General features: G+C 43.3%; 2 protein-coding genes across 2 annotated transcripts in view; both read right to left on the reverse strand.

The window, feature by feature from the left end:
• Window positions 1-21,346, reverse strand: rcc1l (RCC1 like). Its single transcript, XM_080528714.1, has 12 exons — window positions 21,206-21,346; window positions 20,638-20,942; window positions 15,293-15,422; window positions 7,636-7,761; window positions 6,519-6,585; window positions 4,363-4,414; window positions 4,099-4,183; window positions 3,335-3,516; window positions 1,386-1,473; window positions 1,012-1,185; window positions 690-775; window positions 1-524 (listed from the first exon to the last, which is right to left on the reverse strand). The coding sequence occupies exons 2-12, from the start codon at window positions 20,926-20,928 to the stop codon at window positions 447-449; spliced, it is 1,359 nt and encodes a 452-aa protein (XP_080384840.1). The 5' UTR covers window positions 20,929-20,942; window positions 21,206-21,346; the 3' UTR covers window positions 1-446.
• The window catches only part of ncf1 (neutrophil cytosolic factor 1), a gene marked incomplete at its 3' end in the record, with an annotated part of 8,701 nt that continues 5,841 nt past the window's right edge, over window positions 21,019-23,878 (reverse strand). The window contains exons 8-12 of the mRNA XM_080529324.1: window positions 23,667-23,784; window positions 23,327-23,428; window positions 22,554-22,723; window positions 22,130-22,387; window positions 21,019-21,068 (exon numbers count right to left, since the gene is read on the reverse strand). Coding sequence (XP_080385450.1) covers window positions 21,019-21,068; window positions 22,130-22,387; window positions 22,554-22,723; window positions 23,327-23,428; window positions 23,667-23,784 — 698 coding nt within the window. The remainder of the gene's footprint in view (window positions 21,069-22,129; window positions 22,388-22,553; window positions 22,724-23,326; window positions 23,429-23,666; window positions 23,785-23,878) is intronic.

Consider the following 23,878-nt stretch of genomic DNA (forward strand, 5'->3'; position numbering starts at 1 on the left):
ACGAGTTAGTGCTATTTTAAACACGCCAACAGTAAAGGTAAAACGACCGTGGCGGAGGTTCAGTCAACCGCCATTTTGGAACATGAACAGCCTTCCCATGGCTCCACAGAGTCCATTTTGGAACATGAACAGCCTTCCCATGGCTCCACAGAGTCCATTTTGTTGCCGCTGCTCCACCCGAGACTGTCTGAAGAGAAGTGAAACAGCCTTTGCTCTAGAGTCCAGACTGTTGCCTTTGAGCCCAGACTTCCATCTCGGCCTAGCTGTGCCGGAGACACGGGGGGGCAGCTTCAATGGAGGGTCCGCCGCCCGCAGAGAACAGCTGGCTCTCTGGCTTCAGGCCTTCGCTCCAGTCCGCAGGACATAAGGCCAACAGGGTTGGACCTCCTGGGGGGAAGGGGGGGTCTCTGAGGGCAGCATGCACAGTCCCTCTGCTGGGTAGAGGCTCAGAAGAGTGACTTGACCAGCGTCACCATGTGGTCGACCCCACACGCTACATCCACCACGTGACCGGGCACGGTCACCTGAAACACAACAACACACCTGAAACACACCTCCAACACACCTCCAACACAGCATAGACTTCAACCTTTCAAAGGCATGCAATTGGCGTGAGGTTAATTATCCATTTAATTAGAGACAATGATCGTGAATTAACGATCGGGTGTGTTTAATGTCTGCAGACTTACCCGCCATGGAAAGTACTGGTCTCCTTTCTTCCCGATACCCAGACACCCTCGCACGTTCTTCCCCCACACAAACAGCTCTCCTCCGTCTGGAACCACACACTTCGTCAACACCCAATCGACAACGACCCGCTTAAAAGTATGATTAACACCTTCTCCAAATCCCCCCAAAAACGTACATGCATTTCAGTATATACTAAACGGTGTAAAGTTGGTTGATGTGAAAATGAGGCCTCATTTTGGATTGTGTGCAACTTTAGGGTACTGGAGTGCAACTGAAGTCAGAAGTCAAAAGTCCAACATGGTTCTGAAACACACAGCTCACCTGTGACGGCAGCGTAATGGTTCAGCCCACAGCGGATGCGACTGACGGTCACCGAGGGGTTAAACTCTGTGCGGCCGAACAGCGTAGGAGGGATCAGCTCGGGGGTTTGGGATTCAGACAGATTAGGGCCTTTTCCAAGGATGCCGTATCCCCATACAAACACCTCCCCTCTCTCTACGAAGACAAATCTTTCCTTTAGTGACGTTTATATACATGGCTGTAACAATGATTTATTCCAGACCCAAACCTAGGCTTCATATGGCCTAATTAGGGCTTCTGACATTTTTGCTCAAAACATTCCAGACCTTTCTATCTCTGCACATTGAAAGGGTAGGAGCCAGGGGAAAGGGGCGAGGTGGCAGAATGGAACCCACCGTTCAGAATGGCCACCTGTGTGCCTCCGCACGCCGCCTGGGTCACCTTGCCTACTCCCTTAAAGGGAAGGACGCGTGGACAGTTGAGCTGACGAGAGAAAAAGACGATCTCAACACCCAAACAAAAAGGCAGTTTTTGCAGCCTACCAGAAGGCCAGCTCTGGTGGGTATGAGAGGTGTACAGAGACGTCGTTATCTGTACCTGGGTAAAGACGTGGCATGTCTATTTTGGTGTCCAAAGCATATTTATAATGTTAAAAAAAAAAATATGCAAAATGTAAATAAGCTTAGTATTGTTACTATATTTGGAGGTATCATTGCAAACATCAACACACTTATGCCCAGGTAGATAATTAATATAATATAATTAATGCTTTTATATATTTTTTGGCATATTTTTGTAGTTACATTTTAAGTCGGGACGTTACCCAGGAAGGACAGTTTGGTACTTTTGAGCTAACTCCTTACATTTTAATTTCTTACAATGAATACTCATATGAGTAACTAAAGAGGGGAGAGTTGAGGAACATAATGTAGTGTTGTAGTGAGTAACATTATAAATATGCTTTGGACAACAACATTGACATGCCACGTCTTTGACCCACCTGTATCTGGATCTGTATTCAGATAGAATACCGGAAGTGGGCGTGGTTTATACAGGAAGTCATGTTAAATCAGAAGTGAGGTAGTGATTCTACATAGTGAGGTAGTGATTCTACATAGTGAGGTAGTGATTCTACTTAGTGAGGTAGTGATTCTACTTAGTGAGGTAGTGATTCTACATAGTGAGGTAGTGATTCTACATAGTGAGGTAGTGATTCTACTTAGTGAGGTAGTGATTCTACTTAGTGAGGTAGTGTTTAGGTGAGCAGCTGAACCCAATTTTATTTAACAAGAAAAAGTATAAAAACTAGTTATTTTATAAATGGTTAAGCATTTCATAAATGCTATTTTGCTTTAATAATCAATGCTGGTAACAAAGACAGTATGTTAGTGTTAAGCCCAATGCACACGGCGTGCGATTTTGTCGCACGGCAACATTCGATTCTCCATTCACACCACCGAAGTGAGTGGGTGTGAATGGAGAATCGAATGTTGTCCTGCGACAATATCGCACGCCGTGTGCATTGGGCTTTACAGACACAAGTAGGCTACTGTGATGCAAATGGAATTGTGCAGTTATCATTTTATACAAAACATTGTTCAGCACTTGATAAATACTATTTTGCTTTATTAATCAGTTTTGCCGGTAAGAATTACCCATAAACATGGAAAAAGCATAATATTTCATGGTTATTTGATAATATCTGTAAATCCATGCAATATTGTTTTATTTAATACAGTTACTAGCCTACTTATATTTCTTCGATATCATTGTACTAAAATGTCTGGCCCCAGATTTTACTCACAAACCTCAGCCTGGCCCTCAGTAAGTTTGAATTTGACACCCCTGGTCTAGAACAGTGAAAGCGCTAGCACTAACGGTGCTAAATCGATAGCACTAATGGTTCTAAATGGATAGCGCTAGCACTAATGGTGGTCTCAGCAGCGGTCCTAACCTTAACACCCACGTAATTATGTTGAAAACACGTTGCTTACTGAAACCTCCACACTGTCTAGAATTGTACCTAGCTGCATGAAGCTAAAAGCTATTTCAACAGCAGCCGAGTTTAGCGGACAGGAAGATTAGTTAGAAGAATAGTCATCATGTGACTTTGATGAGACGTAGCAACCCCTCCCCCCCTATCTACATCTACCCGATCTACATGATTCGCGTGGATGACCTATTTTGAATAAAAACGGCTAATTTAGCAGAAAGGTGACAAGTTTGTACTCCTGCTAGAACCTCTGTTGAGTGCCCATGAAAACTCAACATGTCAATAAGCTGGGCCGTGGTGGGCCACCACCCCCACCCCCCCCCCCCCCCACTATGAAGCCAGGCGTCTCACCTGCGTAGACTGGGTGACGGAGGACAGCTGCAGGTACTCTGAGTTGCCCCAGCCGTAGAGCTGGCCCTCGCAGGACACGGCCAGGCTGCAGTCTCCGTAGGAGGTGACCTGCTGCACCTTCACCCCGGCCAGGTCCCCCGCCACACAGACGGGCCTGGGGGACATGTGGTGGTGGCCCAGACCTGCAGACAGAGGGGACGGCAGCTGGTGAGACGGGGAACGAGTTGGCGACCGACCCGAATGTTTCTGAAAACATATATAGTATGGAAATAAATTGGCCCCCCGAAAATGTAAGCTCATTTGTGGGTGGGGCACTTCTTTCAAAATCACCTTTAAAAAGAGCATTGATTCAAAACACGTATTCAAAACCAATGACACACTCGCTAGTCAAGCCAAAATGTTGCAAGGCAATGGATTCGGTGAGTTAAATTTTGATGTGACTTCTACTGCGTACACACTGCAAATCAGGCTTGACAATACAGTACAGGATGTGTCAGCGCTATGAGTCAGGTCAACCAGCGGTAAATCTCTCAGGAGCTCAGGTTGTTCAGACTATATGATGCTACTTAGTAAGTAAAACACGCTAATCCTACTAACAATTAACTGACTAGGGATATCTGAAGAAAAGAGAAAGCACAGCACAAACACAGCAGGCCAGTTTAATGAATAATAAGTGCCCCTTGCAAGTGTGTGTATGTGAGTGAGTGAGTGAGTGAGTGTGCGCGTGAGTGAGTGAGTGAGTGTGAGTGTGTGTACCAGCCTACCCGTCTGTCCGTCTGCCCCCCACCCACAGGCGTACACCTTGCCCGTCTCGGTCAGGAACAGACTGTGGTCCTGCCCACACGCCACCTGGAGGACAGAACGGGCACCCGGGGTCATTAGTCACCAGCGCAGTCTGCTGCGTGCACTTTCTGATGGCTTAAATGTCGGGCGAGGATAGAGACACAGCCTATTTAGATAAGTCAATCCATCACTGAGGCTCCTGTCCCCCTGACACCAGGGGAGGAGGGGGAGCGGAGGAAACGCACCTGGGTGACCGCGCTGTCAAAGCCCTCCATCTTGTGAATGACGTGACTACCACTGTGAGAGAGAGAGAGACAGAGAGAGAAAGACAGAGAGAGAGAGAGACAGAGACAGAGAGAGAGACAGAGAGAGAGAGAGAGAGACATCAGTCTCTTACACAGGGTGGCTTGTCCCTCCAGAAATGTTGTATTTTGCATCGATACGTCAGTCCTTTCACTGACAAACATGTCCTATTCAAACAGCCCTGAGAACATCCTCATCTGGGAACAGCATTTGCTCTAAAGTACCGTATTTTCCGCACTATAAGGCGCACTTAAAAGCCTTTAATTTTCAAAAAAACCGACAGTGCGCCTTATAATCCGGAGCGCCTTATATATGGATCAATTGGTTAATCCATACTGGTTGTACACGGCGCTCAAGGCGCTCTGTCAAAATGTTTCAGTACGACTGGTAAACTACAAAGCCGCACCGCTTGCAGCATTACGGTAATCAGTAAACACCGGTACTGTGCTTACTCACAGTCCCACACCACTTGTGAGTGTATAAAGACCCCAAGTAAAGAAGACTAAACAGAGTTTCCGAGGGAACAAAGCGAGATGGCCACAGTTAGACACAGTTAGAGGACAAACTCGAACAGTGGGTTGTTGAACAGAGAGCCGCAAGTAGAAGCGTCTCTACAGTCACTATTCGAATGAAGGCAACAGCGCTAGCACGGGACATGAACATCGATGAATTTCGAGGCGGTCCTTCTTGGTGCTTTCAACTTGAAGTTTTAAAGTACCCACTTGATATAATAAACAACAGTTTAACGATCACTAAACACTTATAATTTGTGTATTGGATTCATTATTCTCGTTTGCCGGAGGCTACCGGTAAGGGAGGGTTGACTTGTAAACATACTTTCGTTTTAGCTCGTGTTCAAAAGCAAGAACTGTGTGTTCATCTAGTTATGTGTAGTTATGTGTTTTTAGCATGTCGATGTTCTCCCAGCATGTTGTCATGTTATTAAAATACAGTTGAGACCTTCGTAGCGATGTGTTTTGTTAGCAGCGTTCGTAGCTGTGGCTGCGTTCAGAGTCACTTTTTTTCTCCCATTCAGTGTTTGAGGTGAACCAACATTCAAATACGCCTGTCGTGTTCAATCTGTCTCTGATTTGAATGTATGACACATCATTTGAAAGCTTACAATCTGTAGTTTAAGCATGTGTAAAAACTGCTTAAAAAAAATTACGTTGCACATTTCACCAGGAGCTGTCACATATTGGTTGTTGGTTATAATTGTATAGCCTATTGGTTGTTTTCTGGTGTTGTTTTCTTGTTTTGCTCTGTTTGTAGTCTACTTGATGTATTTTTATCAGCTGTTGAATCACCACAGCGGTTAATCCACTAATAGAGATAATACCAGATTGAAAATGCTTGTAGCTAACTACTCTATATCTCGTGGTCGCAGCTATTGCGAATTGCTATTCACGAGAGTCAGCTGTGAATCCCCGCAGGTCCTTGACACTTGTTGCAAAAATGGATGACGAACGGCTGATACTTGAGGTGGAAAAATATATATTTTTGACAGTGGAGCAGGTAGAACATTGACGGTGACAACGCTCAGGTGGAGCATGGACAACGGGAAGTTGACACAACACCGATGGAGAGGTGACGCAACGCAGTAGGTGGAGCTTGGGCGTAACGCAACCCCAGTCAAACGTTTGACTGCAGTATCTTCTATTCTATGCGCCTTATAATCCGGTGCGCCCTGTATATGAAAACAGTTCTAAAATAGGCCATTCATTGAAGGTGCGCCTTATAATCCGGTGCGCCTTATAGTGCGGAAAATACGGTAGTCCTTTTAAAGAAGTGAAAACACATGGTTAATAGGATTGTTCTTCAACTCCAGACACCTAATCAGTCAGAGCAGTGGAGGGGGAGAATACATCTGCAGCCTGCATCCATTTCACAGTATGACTCATTAGCATGACTCAATATACACCACTGTAGCAGGACAACAGCAGAGGGGGAGACATTCTCTTGCATCCACATGCCCGTTTGGGTTTTATCAACTGCGTGTGTGTGTGTGTGTGTGTGTGTGTGTGTGTGTGTGTGTGTGTGTGTGTGTGTGTGTGTGTGTGTGTGTGTGTGTGTGAAAGAGAGAGAAAGAGAGGCCCACCTGTAGTTTTCATCTTCAACTATCTTCCTCCCACATTGGCCATAGGCATTGTTCCCTAGACTGAACACTTTGAAGTGGGTGAGAGAGAGAGAGAGAGAACGAGAACGAGAGAAAGGGATCAGGAAAGAGGGAGAAACTTGTGGGAGTTTGTGTGCTCCCAGGGCATGTTTGGTTCAGAGTTCTCAAATCATTGGAGGAGAATGAAAACGATAGCACAGTCGGAGCATAACACAGGACCTGTGTACAGGCCTACCTACGACAGCAATGCAACTCATATTCAAGATGGATTACATTGACCCGGAAAACATTAACGTGGAATAATTGTTGAGGTTGTTTTTTGTGGTTTGTTTGTTTTTATGTCAAAATGCCATGAATATACTTTTACTCTTCCTTCAGCAATGACATTGCCTTAAGCCTATTTTCCAGCAAAATGCATACACAGTCAGGATTCAGATTACACATGGACTCATGCGGATGGGCTAAAAATAGTGGACCGGACCAACGTTGATATTATTGATGTTCATGGGGGGTGTTGCTAGCGTCAATATTTCCAAAACATTATAGGGGTGCCGTGATCTGCACCCCTGTGGGCCGGTTCAGCAGGACAAACAAATAACCGCTCATACAAGTCTGGAATGTTCAGACATTCAAATCAAAACCTGACTGAGGAGAACAGAACCGAAAAATTCCAATTGACTTTTCCAACTGCCACAAGACCATTACTCTCTATGGGTGCGTTCGTAAATCTGCTCTGAGCGCTCTGGTTTCAACTGAAATCAGTTTGTTTCCCGAACGGTCAGAGAGCACCCCCCCGGGTGCACTCCGGGGCTCTCAGAGAGTATTTACGAACGCACCCTATATGTCCTTGCTAGTCTCGATGAAATTTCATCGAGTCATATTCCCACTCATACCATCTCTGGCTATGTTTCTGCCAGCTGCCATGTTGGGTCTTACCCCCCTCTGTGGTGAGACCAGGGAATGTGTTGGGTCTTACCCCCCTCTGTGGTGAGCACCAGGGAATGTGTTGGGTCTTACCCCCCTCTGTGGTGAGCACCAGGGAATGTGTTGGGTCTTACCCCCCCTCTGTGGTGAGACCAGGGAATGTGTTGGGTCTTACCCCCCTCTGTGGTGAGCACCAGGGAATGGGCCCGTCCGCACGCCACCTGCAGCACGCGGGTCTGCTGGGGGAGGGCCAGGGGCAGGGCCACCGGGGAGGGCTCCAGCATGTAGTCATAGCTCTTATCTACACAGGGAACACAAGGCAGGAACAACATCTGTGGTAGGCAACACGTCATTCACAGACAACCTCCCCATTCACAGACAACCCTCATCATTCACAGACAACCCTCCTGATTCACAGACAACCCCCCTCATTCACAGACAACCCCCCTCATTCACAGACAACATCCTCATTCACAGACAACCCTCGTCATTCACAGACAACCCCTTCATTCACAGACAACCCTCTCACTCAGACAACCTCCTCATTCACAGACAACCCTCATCATTCACAGACAACCCCTCTAATTCACAGACAACCCTCTCACTCAGACAACCCTCTCATTCACAGACAACCTCCTCATTCACAGACAACCTCATCATTCACAGACAACTCACTCATTCGTCACAGACAACCTACTCATTCACAGACAACCACAGGCATCAGATGCAGGCCATGAAAAATCCCCCACTAATTTTTAAGTCATGTGAATAGAGTCAAAGTAAAGCAGGCTATGAGTGAGTGTACTGTACAATGCACATTGTAAAAACATTTGTAAAAGTGTGAAGCTGTTTCTTTTTTTTTTAATCAATGCCCACCACCATCACAAACAATTAATGTTTATCCAGCGCTACAATGCAGTGGAACTTCCACCTGTTACCGCAGACACAACTTGCCAATTATGTGAGCGAAAACGGGTTTTGATATTGCGCAATAATCAATAATAAAAGTATGAATGTACGTGTATTTAATGAATGGACGGGGTGTAATAAACACTTTGCTGTCTATTTAACCATTTGATCGACTCGACCATCCCACTTTTGTTCATCTTGTAATAAGAAGTGTGCATCTGGGTTGTTTTATTGAAATATGGGCTTGTTGTTAACTATTATGCTTATGGGAACATCATAAATAGAAACGTAGCTATAAATACACTTGCATTATTTGAAAATTGACAGCGATGTAAATAGTGTCATTCTCGCACAACGCACATCATTTTACGCGACTTTGATCACAACATAAGCAAGATGGAAATGTATCCGTCACATTGTTGTCATGGCAAGCAAATACTGACATTTGTGGCAAGAAAAACTGGCATAGTACAACACAATAATTAGAGATGCTCCGATCAGGGTTTTTGGTGCCGATCACCGATCACCGATCACTGGAATCAGTGATCTGCCGATCTGCCGATCCGATCGAAAATGGCAATTGAAGCATTCTATTTATTGTGTAGCATTATTTATGTTTTTAATTATTCTTAACACCATTGACATTGTATATTAAGTATTCAAATGAAATTAGGAGATGAGAAAGTATCATGAATTGACAACCATCTGTTTTATTGAATTCACAACCACCTGTAGCTTACTTCAGGAAAAACAAATAAAATGTGAAAATAAAAATCAATAAATAAAATGTACACTGTCACATCAAATGTGCAACATTCCACTCGAATAAGAGGAACTAGGGGCTCTTAGAAAACTTGGAGCTTATACTGTAGCTTTCCTGAGGAACAATAAACATACCCAAACTAAACTGCAACATAAACAGGCTATAGCCAAATATAAAATACTGTTTCAAGTCAGTCAGTTTCAAGTCATATTTAGGAGGAGATAAGACAGCAAGTCAGCAATAATCAATTAAACAAAACAACATTGCACCAAAGGAGATTTCAGACTCAAACCTTACTTCTGATTAAGCAGCATCACTGGCAGATTAGCCTTGAGAAATACAAGCATCTCAGCGTTTTTGGCACTCAGCCTGTTCCTCTTATCATCTAAAATATGTCCTGCTATGCTGAAAAGTCGCTCGCTATCTACACTTGTGCAAGGTGCACAGAGGAAGACCTAAAACTCGCGCGCTAATAGTTGTTGTTGCTATGGGCCTTAGCCTAGCTTAGTGACTTCCTGCTCGCGGGGTCACATGACGTCGCTGAACACTACCTACACTACGCTCGTGAAGTCGCGCTGGAACTCTGACCAGCACTCGTGGAACGCCTCTCGTCCAATCAAAGCACTCTGTCCCTTTATGACGTCGAGCCCAGTGTGCGCTTCGGCGCTCTCGGAGCGAATCGACGAACGCAGCAAATGCCGTATGATATTCGTGGTATTGAAAGTCCTTGCGTGCGTTCCTCCGCGAGGTATTTCTTGAGCAGGCATTACAAACTGAATATTTGTTGTCTCTTTCCGACACTGTGTAATATTGCCAGACTGGCGACGCCATTTCTCTATGTAAACTGATCGGCCGTGTTTGATCGGCCGTTTTGAGAACTCCGATCAAAACCGATTAAGGGCATATCGGCCGATATCGATCGGCGCCGATCAGATCGGAGCATCTCTAACAATAATTATCCAGCGGCAAAATACACATACACATTATATACTGTATTATAAATATAATTTGATTTGTTCCATGATGCATGAAAATGTGTTGATGTTTACAGACATAATCACATGTAGGTTACTGCAATTACTTTGCTGTGGTATAGTGTGCAACACACAACTGGGAGACATACTGTACAGTTTATCATTCATAACTGTCTGTAGAGATATCATAATATCCCATCACTATTGCGTATGTAACTTGGGTAAACTCCACTGTGGAAAGCCGGCTTCAGCTGCAACATTTCAAATCCGAAAGGGATTGGGAGACATATTGTACAGTTTATCATTTCAGAACTGCACATATACCTTAATATGTCATCACTAGTGCTATATGTGTATGTGTATATTGTCTAATTCAGCATATAGATTCAGTGAATAAGATTGATATTTGTAACATAAACACATCTTATTCACTTCTTAGTGTCCCCCTGCGACCTCTGCTGATATGGAAGAGAATTGCAGCCTTGGAAAAAATAAGATGGCGGCCAAATACTAGCGCAAACACAGAGAAACACAGAAATACTGCAAAATCGCTTTTTACTAGCTAGATTTGGAAAATGTAACGGTGGTAGAACGCACATATCTAGGAAAAGTCATGAAAGGAGGGTCCTGAAATTTGATGGAGTGCAAAGGTAGAATCTTTCTTTTACTCACTAGGTCAAATGACCCCACCCATCGCGCTTAAGCCTCAAGTTGCAGTTGCAACTATCTAAGTGTGAAGTCTGTGAAGTCTATGAGAGTGCTTGATGCAGTTGCAACAACCCAGGTGTGAAGAGGGTGCTTGTGAAATAATCCTTACTTCCTTCTAGCATTGTGACTGCCAATGGCCCCTGGTCCTACCATAGATGATGACTGATGTATAGATGATTCACTTATTTTAGACAAATGTACTTGTGTCTGCTAAATGGCAAAAGATTAAATGTTGTGGAGGATGTGGGAGTGAGGGAGTGTAAAGCCTAAAGCACACAGCGTGCGATTTTGTCGTGCAACAGATTTTTTTGGGTCGTGCGACAGACAAAATGTTATCGCTTCCATTGTTATGAATGAGACAATGCACAGCACAGGACATTCTGTCGCACTGCTAAATATCGAATTTCGTTGTGCGATGGTCCACATCTAGGGGTGGGACGATTAGAAAATGTCATGTCACGATTATCGTGGGCAAAATAATCGCGATCCACGATATTATCGCGAGAATTAAAACAAAATATTTTTTTATTTTAAAAATGATTTTTTGTTTTGTTTTGAATGCCAATAAAACACACTGTAATCACTTTAACTTAGATTTTGTTGTATTTTTATGACATTTTAAGTCAGTAATTCAAATTCAGATTCTAGTGGCACATATCTCTGGCCATAATCCGGGTCCTTAAGAAAGAGCAATCGAGTGCTGATTGACCTAACTCCTTTTCGGCCAATCAGCACCTTTCATTAACGTACCCAAGGAAGTTTAAAGAACGCACTCCCAGTGTTGCCAACTTCCAGAGCCCCTTGGCGACTTACTTAGTCAAAAGCGACCAGCGACAAATCTAACTTCCTTTTCTGGTCATTTGGGGAATTACTGTACAGCATCTAACATATCCCGTATTCCACGGTTCACGTTACAACCGTGCTCAGGAGAGACGAGTAGGGATACAGTCTATGGCGAGCGAGGGTTGCCGTCTCCTCTCTCCCTCAACACTCACTCCCGCGGCCAGTCTGATAGCAGCCGCGGGTAGCGTACCGTTGTTCCCCGGGTCCTCGTGGGGGGTTCGGGCAAAGTTCGGGAAATAACGGACGGTTGTCATGTGTTTATACAGCGTGGATGTTACGTGCCTAATGCCTTTGATGCGCACACCTGCTACTTGCCGCTTTCATAATTGTATTTAGCCCAGGGCTCGACATTAAGGCTTGTCCGCTTGTCCGGGACAAGTACATTTTATGTTCGGACAAGTGGACTTCCTCCTGCAGTTGTCCGATGGACAAGTCAAAACAAAAAAAGAAATCAATATTATGTCTAATTAATATTAATATCTGCAAACATGAATTCCTCCTTCCGATCTGAATAGTAAAAAAAAATAGCAAGCAAAGCGATGCCGCGCCTCATTCTCGCTATTTCAGTCTCTCATAGTTCGTCATCGTCATAGTTCGTAAATTCGCTCAGAGCGCCAGTGCGCACACTGCGTTCAACGTCATAAAGACGTGATTGGACAAAAGGCATTCCATGAGTGCTGATCAGATTCCAGAGCGAGTTTACGAACGCAGCCATAGTGTTGTGGGTCTCCTGTCACTAGTGCCATTCACGTGAACATGCGCATATTCGCTTCTTCTCAATGCCGCTTATTTTCATGTAGTTCGATGCGATCGTATATTTTAGGTTTGAAGTTTTAAGACCAGCACATCGCAATACGAACTTCAGAATGACACTAATTATAGATTTCTCAATTTGAATATAGGATAGGCTACTATCCAAAAGCTAGCAAATAAGATTGCTTCCATTGGGGAGAGACTATAGTTACAAACATTTTTTGTAAATATTCCTAGATATTCATCCCTTTTGTGGCCAATCTTAATCTAAAAGGGTTAGGGTTAGGGGTTACGTTTTTAAATAATTACAAAATATTGAATACATTTGAAAATTAAGGATACATCATTATCAAATCAATAGTAGTCAAATGTGTTATTTGCATACACATGCACTCACTGGCCACTTCATTAGGCACACCTTGGGGTTGGACCCCCTCTTTTGCCTTCAGAACTGCCTTAATTCTTTGTGGCATAGATTCAACAAGGTGCTGGAAACATTCCTCAGAGATTTTGGTCCATATTGACACTATAATATCACATAACAGCCCGTCTGGCACCAACAACCATGCCAGGTTCAAAGTCACTTAAATCACCTTTATTTCCCATTCTGATGCTGGTTTGAACTTCAGCAGATCGTCTTGACCATGTCTACATGCCTAAATGCATTGAGTTGCTGCCACATGATTGGCTGATTAGATATTTGCGTTAACAAGCAGTTGAAAAGGTGTACCTAATGAAGTGGCCGGTGAGAGTATAATATATTATTATTCATATTATTGCTTTTTCAAAATCTTTGGATTTGGACAAGTAACTTGAGCTCTCGGACAAGTAAAAGATAAGTTCACTTGTCCGAAGGACAAGTACCTGAAAAAGCTTAATGTCAAGCCCTGTAGCCTAGATAGCACAAGTCATGCATTGCATGTAACCTCAAGTGCTGAACAGTATTAAGTAAACCACAATATATTTGCTAAAGCTTAGGGGCGACCGTGCCTTTTGCAGCCATAGACTGTCACTGCCTAGTAATAGCAAGGTAGGCAAATGACAGTATCCCGTCTAAAGTTTTTCACCAGCCATGGTGAGTAGGCTAGCGTACGTTACCTAGTGACTGACTGACAAAGCTGACTTGACAGTAACGTTACCCATGCAGGCTGAACAATAGCGCGAGACAAGTTCTGTGAGGATATTCGCGCACGGCTCATGTGAGGAATAGCAATTATATTACAGTAACAGTCGCTAACTTGACTGCAAAAGTAATGTCGCCTAGGCTGAAAAATAGCGCCAGACATTTGTTAAACACAGTTTATTCATAACATACGATTATGACGATTATTTAAATAATTAAAATTCTCCACGATTAAGTTATCACGGGTGTTTTTATCGCGATTAACGATAACAACGATAATCGTCCCATCCCTATCCACATCACAATGGGAAAATTGGGAAACTTCAACTGGTGTATCTAAATTAATTGAGTCACTCATAACGGGGAGAGAGACTGGAGCATACATTTTAAACGCGTCTTTCGGTCATAGACAGCTAGCTTGCATCAACTAATTTTCCATAACGGGGCAGTTGGTTGTGGGTCTATGACATTTCTCACAATGAAAGGAGAGTTCAACTTGGTACAACAGTTGAGGCTGTAGTGTACAGGAGGACCGCTGGCTCCAGACAACTTACTTCAGGGTGAACAGACAGGAGTTTGACGTGGGCCGTCGTCACCAAAATGGCAACTACATTGCGAGAGTATAAAATATGTGCTTAGGGTATTGTAGTGCCAAGAGACGGGAGTCGTATCAAATTACAAAGCTACACGTTTAATGAAGGACATGAACGATTGTCAACAACACACTCAAGCAGTAAGTAGAACTGAATAAACAACTCGGGTACCACGCATTAAACTGTCCGTGCGGAACAATACTCTCAACCCATATTTCCGTGGGTGATGTCAACCCACCACAGTATTAAGTTATTTAACATGATGGCATACATTAACATGTGAATAAAATCTTTAAAAAAAAAGTATTGTCATTGTTATTTGTATTTGGTATTGTGCAGCCAAAATGTCTATCGTAAATCCTTGAGCAAGTAACGTACCCTTAGTTTACTCAAAAATCTACGATATCCTTTTTTGGCTGCACGGGGTTGCCAGATTTCTAATCTAGCACGACTGAATGACCAGCCAAATTGTACACACGTTGTATAGACTGTCCACTGAAAACCGGACGTCTGGCAACCCAAAATGTATATTTACTCTACTGTACGTTAATTTACCGGTAACTTTATACAACTTACAGCCAACATGGACGATGACAAGCTGATGACACTAATTCAAAGCCACAGGGAGCTCTTCGACCCCAGTTATGGTATAAAGATACGATCAAAACTGACCAAGCTTGGAGCAATTTCTCTGGCAAGTTACGTTAGCTAAGTAGCGAGCTACCTGAGATGACTAACCAACGAAAAATGTAGCCTGACATTGATGTGTGTCACAAGTTAACCAAGTAATTTATTTAACCATTGTGTCACCATTAATGTATAAAACGTGGGAAGGCGTGTCATGCCACATAGCTACACGGCCCATCTCATATGGGATTACAAGACACCTATATTACATAATAATAATAATCAAGCATGTAAGCACAAAATGCCCAGTTGTATATTGTAGAAATTGTGGAAGCAAGGCAAGCAATATTGGGTAGGATTGGTAGAGCCTATAGTGATCAGCCTGCCTGGTGGGACCTGGGTGGTGTGAATTGAGAATCGAATGTTGTTGTGTGACGTCGGTCGCACACCGTGTGCATTGAGAAGCGATTGTTGTCGTAGAATGTTGTTGTGCGACATTGCATTACACGCCGTGTGCATTCGGCTTAAGAGTCTCTTACGTCGGTCGTGTTGGGTGCGTTGGAAGCCCAGCTGAGAGTCTTTGTTGAGGCCCATGCCCCACACCTTAGTGAGGTCCTTAGTGGAGGAGGACAGGAGCGTGAAGCCGTATCCACACGCTGCAGAGGAGATCTGAGGAGGTGACGGGAGTCAGTCAAAGTCATATTTTAACAGGCTTGCATCCTAAACGTTGATATAAAATATCGATTTCAGTGTCAATTTGCATTATAAGTAGCCTAAGCTTTCCTGCTAAATGCACAGCAAAATGAGCTTACAGTATGAGAGGTCAAAACATACAGTGGGGGAAATAACTATTATATTATTAATAGCTATTACTTAAAAATAAAAAAATAAAAAATGCTTTAATGCAGCTATTCACATTGAATTTAGCCCAGACATTGGTATAAACTCAATAAAACTACACAGCTAAAGAAATTGTAACACACTCCAATCCATAAAAACAAAAAATGATTTGCAATAAAGGGGAATGAGGGGAATTAACTGAAATGTACGTAATACTTGTGGCGCTTTTCCACTACAGGGCCGACCCGGGCTGGCCCGGTTCATTTTCCTTTAGCCACTGCCAACCGACCCGTACCGGGCCATAGTACCCGTGCCGTTTTTAGTTCTAGTTCGAGGGGTAGCGAAAGTTACTTTTTTGCCAGGCTGTGTGTGACGTGTGACGCTGCAGACCGTTGATTGGTCAATGGAAATCGTCATCCCATGTTCATAGACTTCATCGCTAACCGCCATTTTTAAATACCACAACAGATCTTAGTTGAATGTCATTTCAATGCATCATAGAACTTTTATTTACAACAAGCATAACAAAGAAATCGCTATTATGGCGATGTGCATTGCCTATGCTGTTCCTCAGTCCAGTGCGCTTCATCATCCCCCTTCTAAACTGCCATCTCCCCTTTTCATCCCTTATGTAATTTTATCAATGAACATGGTATTACTGTTATTTCAACACATAGATCCATATCACTTCCATGGAATCCCAAGCTGTGCCGACCAGGCATTTTCGCTGTTCAGTCATGAGCCAAATGCCGCTAGATTCGCGTCTTGCTCCCTTTAACACGTCAGCGTTTCCCTGGTTGCGTTCGTGCCAGCGTTTCCCTGGCACGAAAACATCCATATGCTGTATAAATAAGTATATTTGACTACCAGCAAGACACCGGAGCACTCGTATCTATAACAAACACGGAGATTGTATGAGCCCCGCTGTCAGTGAGCAATGAGAGTGTGAAGCACAGCCTTTCTGTAGAAATACATCGCTCCCTGTCTAACGTTATATATCAAACGTTACATGTTTTAAGGCTGATCTGTGCATGATAGTGCTGCATTTTGACAATTCTTATCGCATTTCCCCCCCATTGAGCTGTATACCGGCACTTATTAAAGTGAAGTGCTCTTATGACACTTAACTCCTCCTACTGTCGCCGCTCGTTCCTGGTCTGTTGTGTATAATGGAGAATGTATCCTACCCGAACCTATATGGAACTTTTCAAATGCTTGCCGAGCCGACCCGAACCGGTCTGGTCAATGGAAAAGCGCCATTGGTGGAGATGTCCCAATGACAGCTTCAAGACGCTTCCTGTATGAAAACACTAGTCTCTCACAGTGATCAGAAACTTTGGCCCATTCTTCAACACAGACAGTTTTTAAATATTGAAATTTGGATCATTGTCCTGCTGGAAGATCCACCCGTGTCTCATCCTCATCATCCTGGTGGATGGCAACAGATTCTTCAAGAATTTCCCGGTACATGGCTCCATTCATCTTCCATTGGACAATGTGGATTCCACCAGTACCATGTGAAGAGAAACAGCCCCATACCATGATGCTTCCACCTCTGAACTTCACTTGCAGTGTTTCCTCTATATGCATTTATTGGTGGCGGGCCGCCACGAATGAATTTGCTCCGCCACCAAATGATTCAGACAATCCACTTTGATTCAGGCTGCGCAGAAAGGCAGCGAGTTATTATGACCGGAGAACTGAAAAAAAGCATGCGTCCCTGAACGCTCCGCCAATCACTGTGAGTAAACTGACTCTGAAGGGCTCTGCACACAGCGTGCGATTTCTGTTGCGCGTCAACGTTCCATTTTGAAGTTTGAATGGAAGTCTATGAGAACATCGCATTTACCCACACACGGCCCCGATTTTAATCGCACGGCGAACATTCGATTCCATTCATTTTGAATGGGACAAAGCACACGGCGTGCGAGTTTTGTCGCACTGTCAAATGAATGGAATCGAATGTTCGCCGTGCGATTAAAATCGGGGCCGTGTGTGGGTAAATGCGATGTTCTCATAGACTTCCATTCAAACTTCAAAATGGAACGTTGACGCGCAACAGAAATCGCACGCTGTGTGCAGAGCCCTTGAGAATGTCCTCACGTCACATTTTACCGTAATACCCTATATGTTGGTTGAAGTGCAACATCTCAGCTTTCAGGGACAGTTGGATTTTTTTCGATAGCACAAACCGTTTAGAAATTACGGTAATTACAATGTCGGGTGCGGATGTGCGGTACATTCGGCGCAGCAGTGGTATCTATACCAGATAAATAATAACCATTTGCTTACGTAATTTTTCGTTTGTTTACATAGTCTGAAACTACAGATGGTAAGCTTTCAAATGATGCGTCAGACATTGAAATCGAAAAAAAAATCAAGACGACACGAGTATTTGAATGTTTGTTTGTATCATGTTTTGCTCAAGAATGGTGACTGCTAAAAACCCTGCTAGCGGCTAACGTTTCGTTCTAAAACGAAAGTATTGTAACGTCCCCACTTGGACAGTGGTTGAAATAATGACAGATAGCTTCTCTCATGTAATCTGTGCGTTTAATTGTAAACTATCTCATACACAACTTTCTTAGTTCACCCGAGCTCTCTCTCCCAACGGTCTCAATAACACACACAGCATCACAGGGGTGCATTGGCACACACAGTAACAGTGCGAACATGAACATGAACTCAAGCATTAATGAACATTAATGAACAGGGTTGTTCTATCTAATTTATTATGTTTGTGTTATGCTAATAAATGTAGATCCACACAGGTATACAAACTGAGATCCGTTGCCAAGTGCCATTCATTCTGACAACACACACACAGTCGTAAAGCTCTAACAGAACGTGACGTCGTAAAGTGCAACAAAGTGCTGCAATGACATACTGTCGTACATAACAATATTGGTATTTGATCACCTTCTATATAAAATCACCTGCTCGGCTTTAATGACTTAACCGCTATTTAAGAAATTATATTTGTTTTGCGCGCGCGAAAAACGACCACCCCGCCACCAATGTGAAAAATCCTGGAGGAAACACTGACTTGTATGTTTGTTTTAGGATCATATGCAGAGCCATTTCTCCTCCAAACATGGACTGTTTTGTTGACCGTATTGTTGTGAAAAAGTGAGTTTGTCGTCTCGTCTGACCAGACTACATTCTCCCAGTAATCTACAGGCTTCTCCAAATGCTCTGTAGCATTGCATGTTGTTTTCTTTGTGACAACTGTACCCGCTGCTTCCAGGTCTTTCTGGAGCTCTGCTTGAGTGGTCCTTGGCTCTTGGGCTACTCTTCTGACTGCCCGGACAGAAATCTTGTGAGGAGCTCCTGTGCGTGGCCAGTTGATGGTCGAGTAATGTTTCTTCCACTTGCGGATAAAGGCCCCCATGGTGCTTACTGCTTATATGAAAATTTAGGAGTTGAGAAATCTGTCCTGACCAGTGCCATTACTACGCTGCTCAACAATCTTCAAAGGTCTTGGGAGAGCTCTTTGCCTCCACCCGTCATGAGATGTTTGTTGCAGGAAAGCTTGGTGACAAATGATTTGTTTACTTGCATCCACAGGTGGGAAACCCTTTTTCAAAGAGTGGAAGCACTTACCCACCAACATGCTCTAACCCAGCTGATTCTAATTAGCACAGTGCTTAGCGCTTTTTGTTACTGTGTTCACTACTTCTTTCCTTCGTCATTCGACTTCAATGCACATAGCTTTTTTTATGGATTTTATGGATTGGAATGTTACAATTTCTTTAACTGTGTGTAGTTGTATTGAGTTAATACCAGTGTCTGGTCTAAAGTTCATGTGAATAACTGCAATGGAAATATGTTCAATTGCAAAAATAATTTGATTTCCCCCCACAGTATATGGGTCAATGACGTGACGTGCACATTTTGTGTCCGAATGTAATATTTTCTAAAATTAACAATTAACATATATACATTAACTAACATTATACATAACATTATAATATAACATAACATTATATATAACATTAACTAACACTATTTGCTCTCCTTTATTGAATACACAAATAGTTTATGGTGATTTGTTACAAATTCAAGCACTTTCAGCTCTAGGGTTGAAAAGTAATTCCGAAATAAAACCGTCCGAACACAAATGCAACCAGATAATGTGCCATTAAAATATCTCAAATTATATTACAACTATTAGGCTATATAAACATTCTGGCATGATTTTATAAGGGTTTATAACAATATACTGCAAAATGGTTAAGGATTTTTATGTAGAAATGTTTGCTTTCTTCAAATCACTTTTGTCACGAAAAATGTATTTTACTGATATCATTCGGAGCAACCAATTTCAAGGCACCATTTTTGGATCAAATCAACTGATAATCATCATGTGACAGGATAATATCCTGAGGATATGACATCATTAAGACCCCTGCAGCAGACCCTCTGAGTGAGAAGAAAAGTAGCCAGCTCTCTCTTCAATGTTTGATAAATGCACTTTTCCATTCCCTGTTATGAATGTCCTCAAATATCACATCATTCGGTACAACCGTTAAAACACACTGAAAATGTTGAAATATTTTAGAAAGATATAGGCTATTTAATATGAATTCTTATATTGCTAAGTTCAAGGTCAAGTTCTCACATAGGTAGCAAAACATGTGCCTGTTTTAACTGTTTACTTGAAGAAAATAATTCGGTACAACCAAAAATAATCATTCGGTACTAACCAGAAATCTGTTGTAAAAAAAAAAAAAAAAAAAAAGTGGTTGTACCGAATGATGACAATCTATGTTAGTCCTATTTACACATCTTTGGGTGCAAAATATAAAATATATTATTAATGAAAATGTGTTATGCATCATTTAACTTTATGCACTTCATCAGTCATTGACCCATATGCACTATGAGTATTATTAGGTGATAGGAATACTTCAGTTTCAAATAAGGGTAGACACATTCTGTCTGTCTACTACAGGATCAGGGTTGGTGCCTGTGTCATATCATCTTTATCACAAGGAGTTCACATGTCAGACAGCTATCTTGGGAGTTTAGAGAAAAGTGCTACCTGCTGTTCGGTCTCCAGACGGTAAGGCGTGAGCTGGTATTTCCTGGGCTTCTTAGTGCCACTGTCAGGAACGACAAAACTGGGGATGCCAAGCGCTCCCGTGTAGCTAAACCCCCATACGAACACCTTGTGGTTGGCCTTCCTGTGCTTCCCGACGTACTGAAACACTGGGCCGTCGTCTTTCCGCTCCCGCGGCCTTGGAGCACTGCTAGATGTCGCATATGTACGACCTCCAAGCGCAATCCTGACACACCTGCCAGCGGAACACCGTGGGACACACGACAATGCCATCTCCTTCTTGCTTCCTAAGAAATTACATAAGAACAGTTTGGCATTTTGAAGGTGATATACATTAGCCCAACCGATCTTACGTTACTACGTTCACTCGATACGCAGTAGGTGGGAACTGATGGGGCTAAACATCTTGAAGACTATGAGAAAAGATAGCCACTAAGACATGAGTCTTGAAGAAAAGTGGAAGTGAATTCTCTATGGAGTTTCCTTGCTAGCTGTCATTTGACAAGCAATGACTTTTCCGAACGAGTCGTTAGTGCAGAACTTTGCTTACCTATAGCGGTCCTTCAAACGTGTTTCTTGACCATACCACAGTAGCAAAGAACGGCCCAAAACGTGTAATTGTATCGGTATACGGTAACGTTAAGAAACGAATGCGCTGTATGTGTATTCAAATGGCAATAACGTTGACAGCCGTGTGTTCTTTAAAGGAAGGCGCCATGACAGCACATACTTGTAATGCGCATGCGCAGTCATCCCTGAGTGCACTTTGACCTTTCACCACACATGTCGGAAGCAGCATGCCACCTGTTGGGCTGGAAGGGTACTACTGTACTGTACTGTATAAAATGTACTAATGTGTCAAATCCTTACTGAATACAGTTCCACTGAAGACCGACATTATCTGGCAGTAACGATATTTCTGGAGGCCCCCAGGTGAGCTGGCGTTTGCGTCACACCAGGATTAATTCTCAGGATTATTATCTCCTTAGAATCAGGTGTGAAGAGTACTTCAATAGCATATCAGACAACCTGAAGGAAAATAACGGCACAATTATGTCTGAGTAATATTTATTATGAATTACAAATAAATAACAGAATAACTAAGCTTAAGTTTCCCTAAATCACATACTCGTGTGCAACAAGCTCATGAAACATAGGCCTATAGTCTCACAAAAAACAACAACAACCAAAAAGCTTTAAAACGTTACCATGGTACCAATGAGAAAGCTTGACACTTCAAAGCAGACACTTCAAACATGACTACACCTAGCTTTGGTGCATACATGTACATTCACTACTGCTAAATTGATTCCAACTCATAACAAAATGAATAACGATCCTCTTGGGTTGGAGTTTCTTCGTCCTCTGTCCTCTTCTTACGTTGAGAATACTAACCCAGTTCACTGCTGCTTGCCAATGCATTAACTGATACAACAAGATCACATTGCCTAAACTCAGACTGCCTAAAACTAACTTGCGGTGGATTTGCTGATGCTGACTTTCTTACGGGTGTTCTCAGTGCAGCGCTCCATGATGAGCTCAGGACTGGGCCGAGGTGGGATGAAGGGAGCCCCTTTCTTCAGCTCACCCCCTTTCTCCAGTTCACCCCCTTTCTCCAGCTCACCCCCTTTCTTCAGCTCACCCCCTTTCTCCAAATCATCCCCTTCCTCCAGATCACCTCCTTTCTCCAGATCACCTCCAGGGCTAGAGCCTCCTGGCTCAGGTATATTGTCTGAGAAAGAGGGAGAGAGCACACAGCAAACAAACACCAAGACAACATTAGCCCACATTAATAAAGTCACCACAGATGCAATCCACGACCCTACCAATGAAGGCCTAATAGTGAACCAACACAGAATGATTCCATACTGTATAAAAATGGTGCCCTGATTGCATACCTTCACACGTCTTCTCTTGCAGAGGGGGCTGTGTGGAGGCTGTGGTGGTGCGCGGAGCAGGGCGGCTGCCCTTCTGCTGGACAAAGAGTCGGCTGTTCCTGCGGTAGTCGTCCTGGCTGATCCGGTTGCGCCGTTTGCCGTGGATACTCTGAGCGTTGCGAATGGTAGACCTGGAACCCAGACCAGATAGAAGGAAAGAGGATATGAGGACACCTTGCACAAAAAAAGTCACCAAAAAATGTCACAATATGATTCCGTATGAAACATGCTAGCTAGCTAGCTAGCTTTTTCCTTCTATCACTGAGACTGCCAACGGCCCTGAGCTAGATTACTCTTCCTGCTACGACTTGTGGATTGATGATTCACTTGCTTAGTCAAATGTATTGATTGTAAGTCGCTTTGGAATAAGACGTCTGCTAAATGCCAAAAATGTAAATGTAATGTAAATATCTAGCCCTAACTGTGACTTAATATATCTGGAACATTTGAACACATGATATGGGACTGCCCAGAGGTCTATGACCATTTGGAGATGAGTGGCATTAACTCTGTCTGATATGATTAGCAAACCTGTACCCCTGGAACCAATTCCTCTTTTACTTAACGATGATTCATATATGGAACTGAATGAAGAACAACGAAAGATATGGCTCGCTGGACTAAACTGCAGCCAAAAAAACGTATAGTACAGCATTGGCTGCCACCACACATTGTACACTCGAAAATGGTTGGAATACTTTCAAGATGTGGTATCGGGAGAGATTTAGACCTACCGTCTGGGTGGGGGTCTCTTCACGGCCACCTCAGACACCTGCCTCTTCTCTCCAGTATGTTGGAGAAACATGGAGGGGAAGTGCCCTGTCTCCTCTCCTTTCCTGTCCAAGACACCCAACAACTACTAAGAAATAGTGTGTATGTGTGTGTGTGTGTGTGTGTGTGTGTGTGTGTGTGTGTGTGTGTGTGTGTGTGTGTGTGTGTGTGTGTGTGGGTGTGGGTGTGGGTGTGGGTGTGGGTGTGGGTGTGTGGTTTTGTCCCCAAACAACTCCCTGTGGTCCAATGTTCATTACATTTCTAAGAGAGAGACAAATGGAAAGAGTACAGTATAATGCTTACCTGACCACCCACCAGCCATCCAGGAGCTTGTGGATGACCTCAATCTTTTCTCCTGACTCAAGAGTCAGCTCATCGTCCTGGACCGCCTTGTAGGCTGTGGTGGTGAGGTACAGTTCTCCTGTAGAGAGACCGACGCAAAGTTAAAAGGACATCATCTCAAACCTTTTGTTTCACCTGAAGGAAGACCTCAGACCCCACCATTACTCATTTTA

This window comes from Nansenia antarctica, assembly GCF_963989245.1.
Source record: "Nansenia antarctica genome assembly, chromosome: 4".
NCBI classification, from domain to species: domain Eukaryota; kingdom Metazoa; phylum Chordata; class Actinopteri; order Argentiniformes; family Microstomatidae; genus Nansenia; species Nansenia antarctica.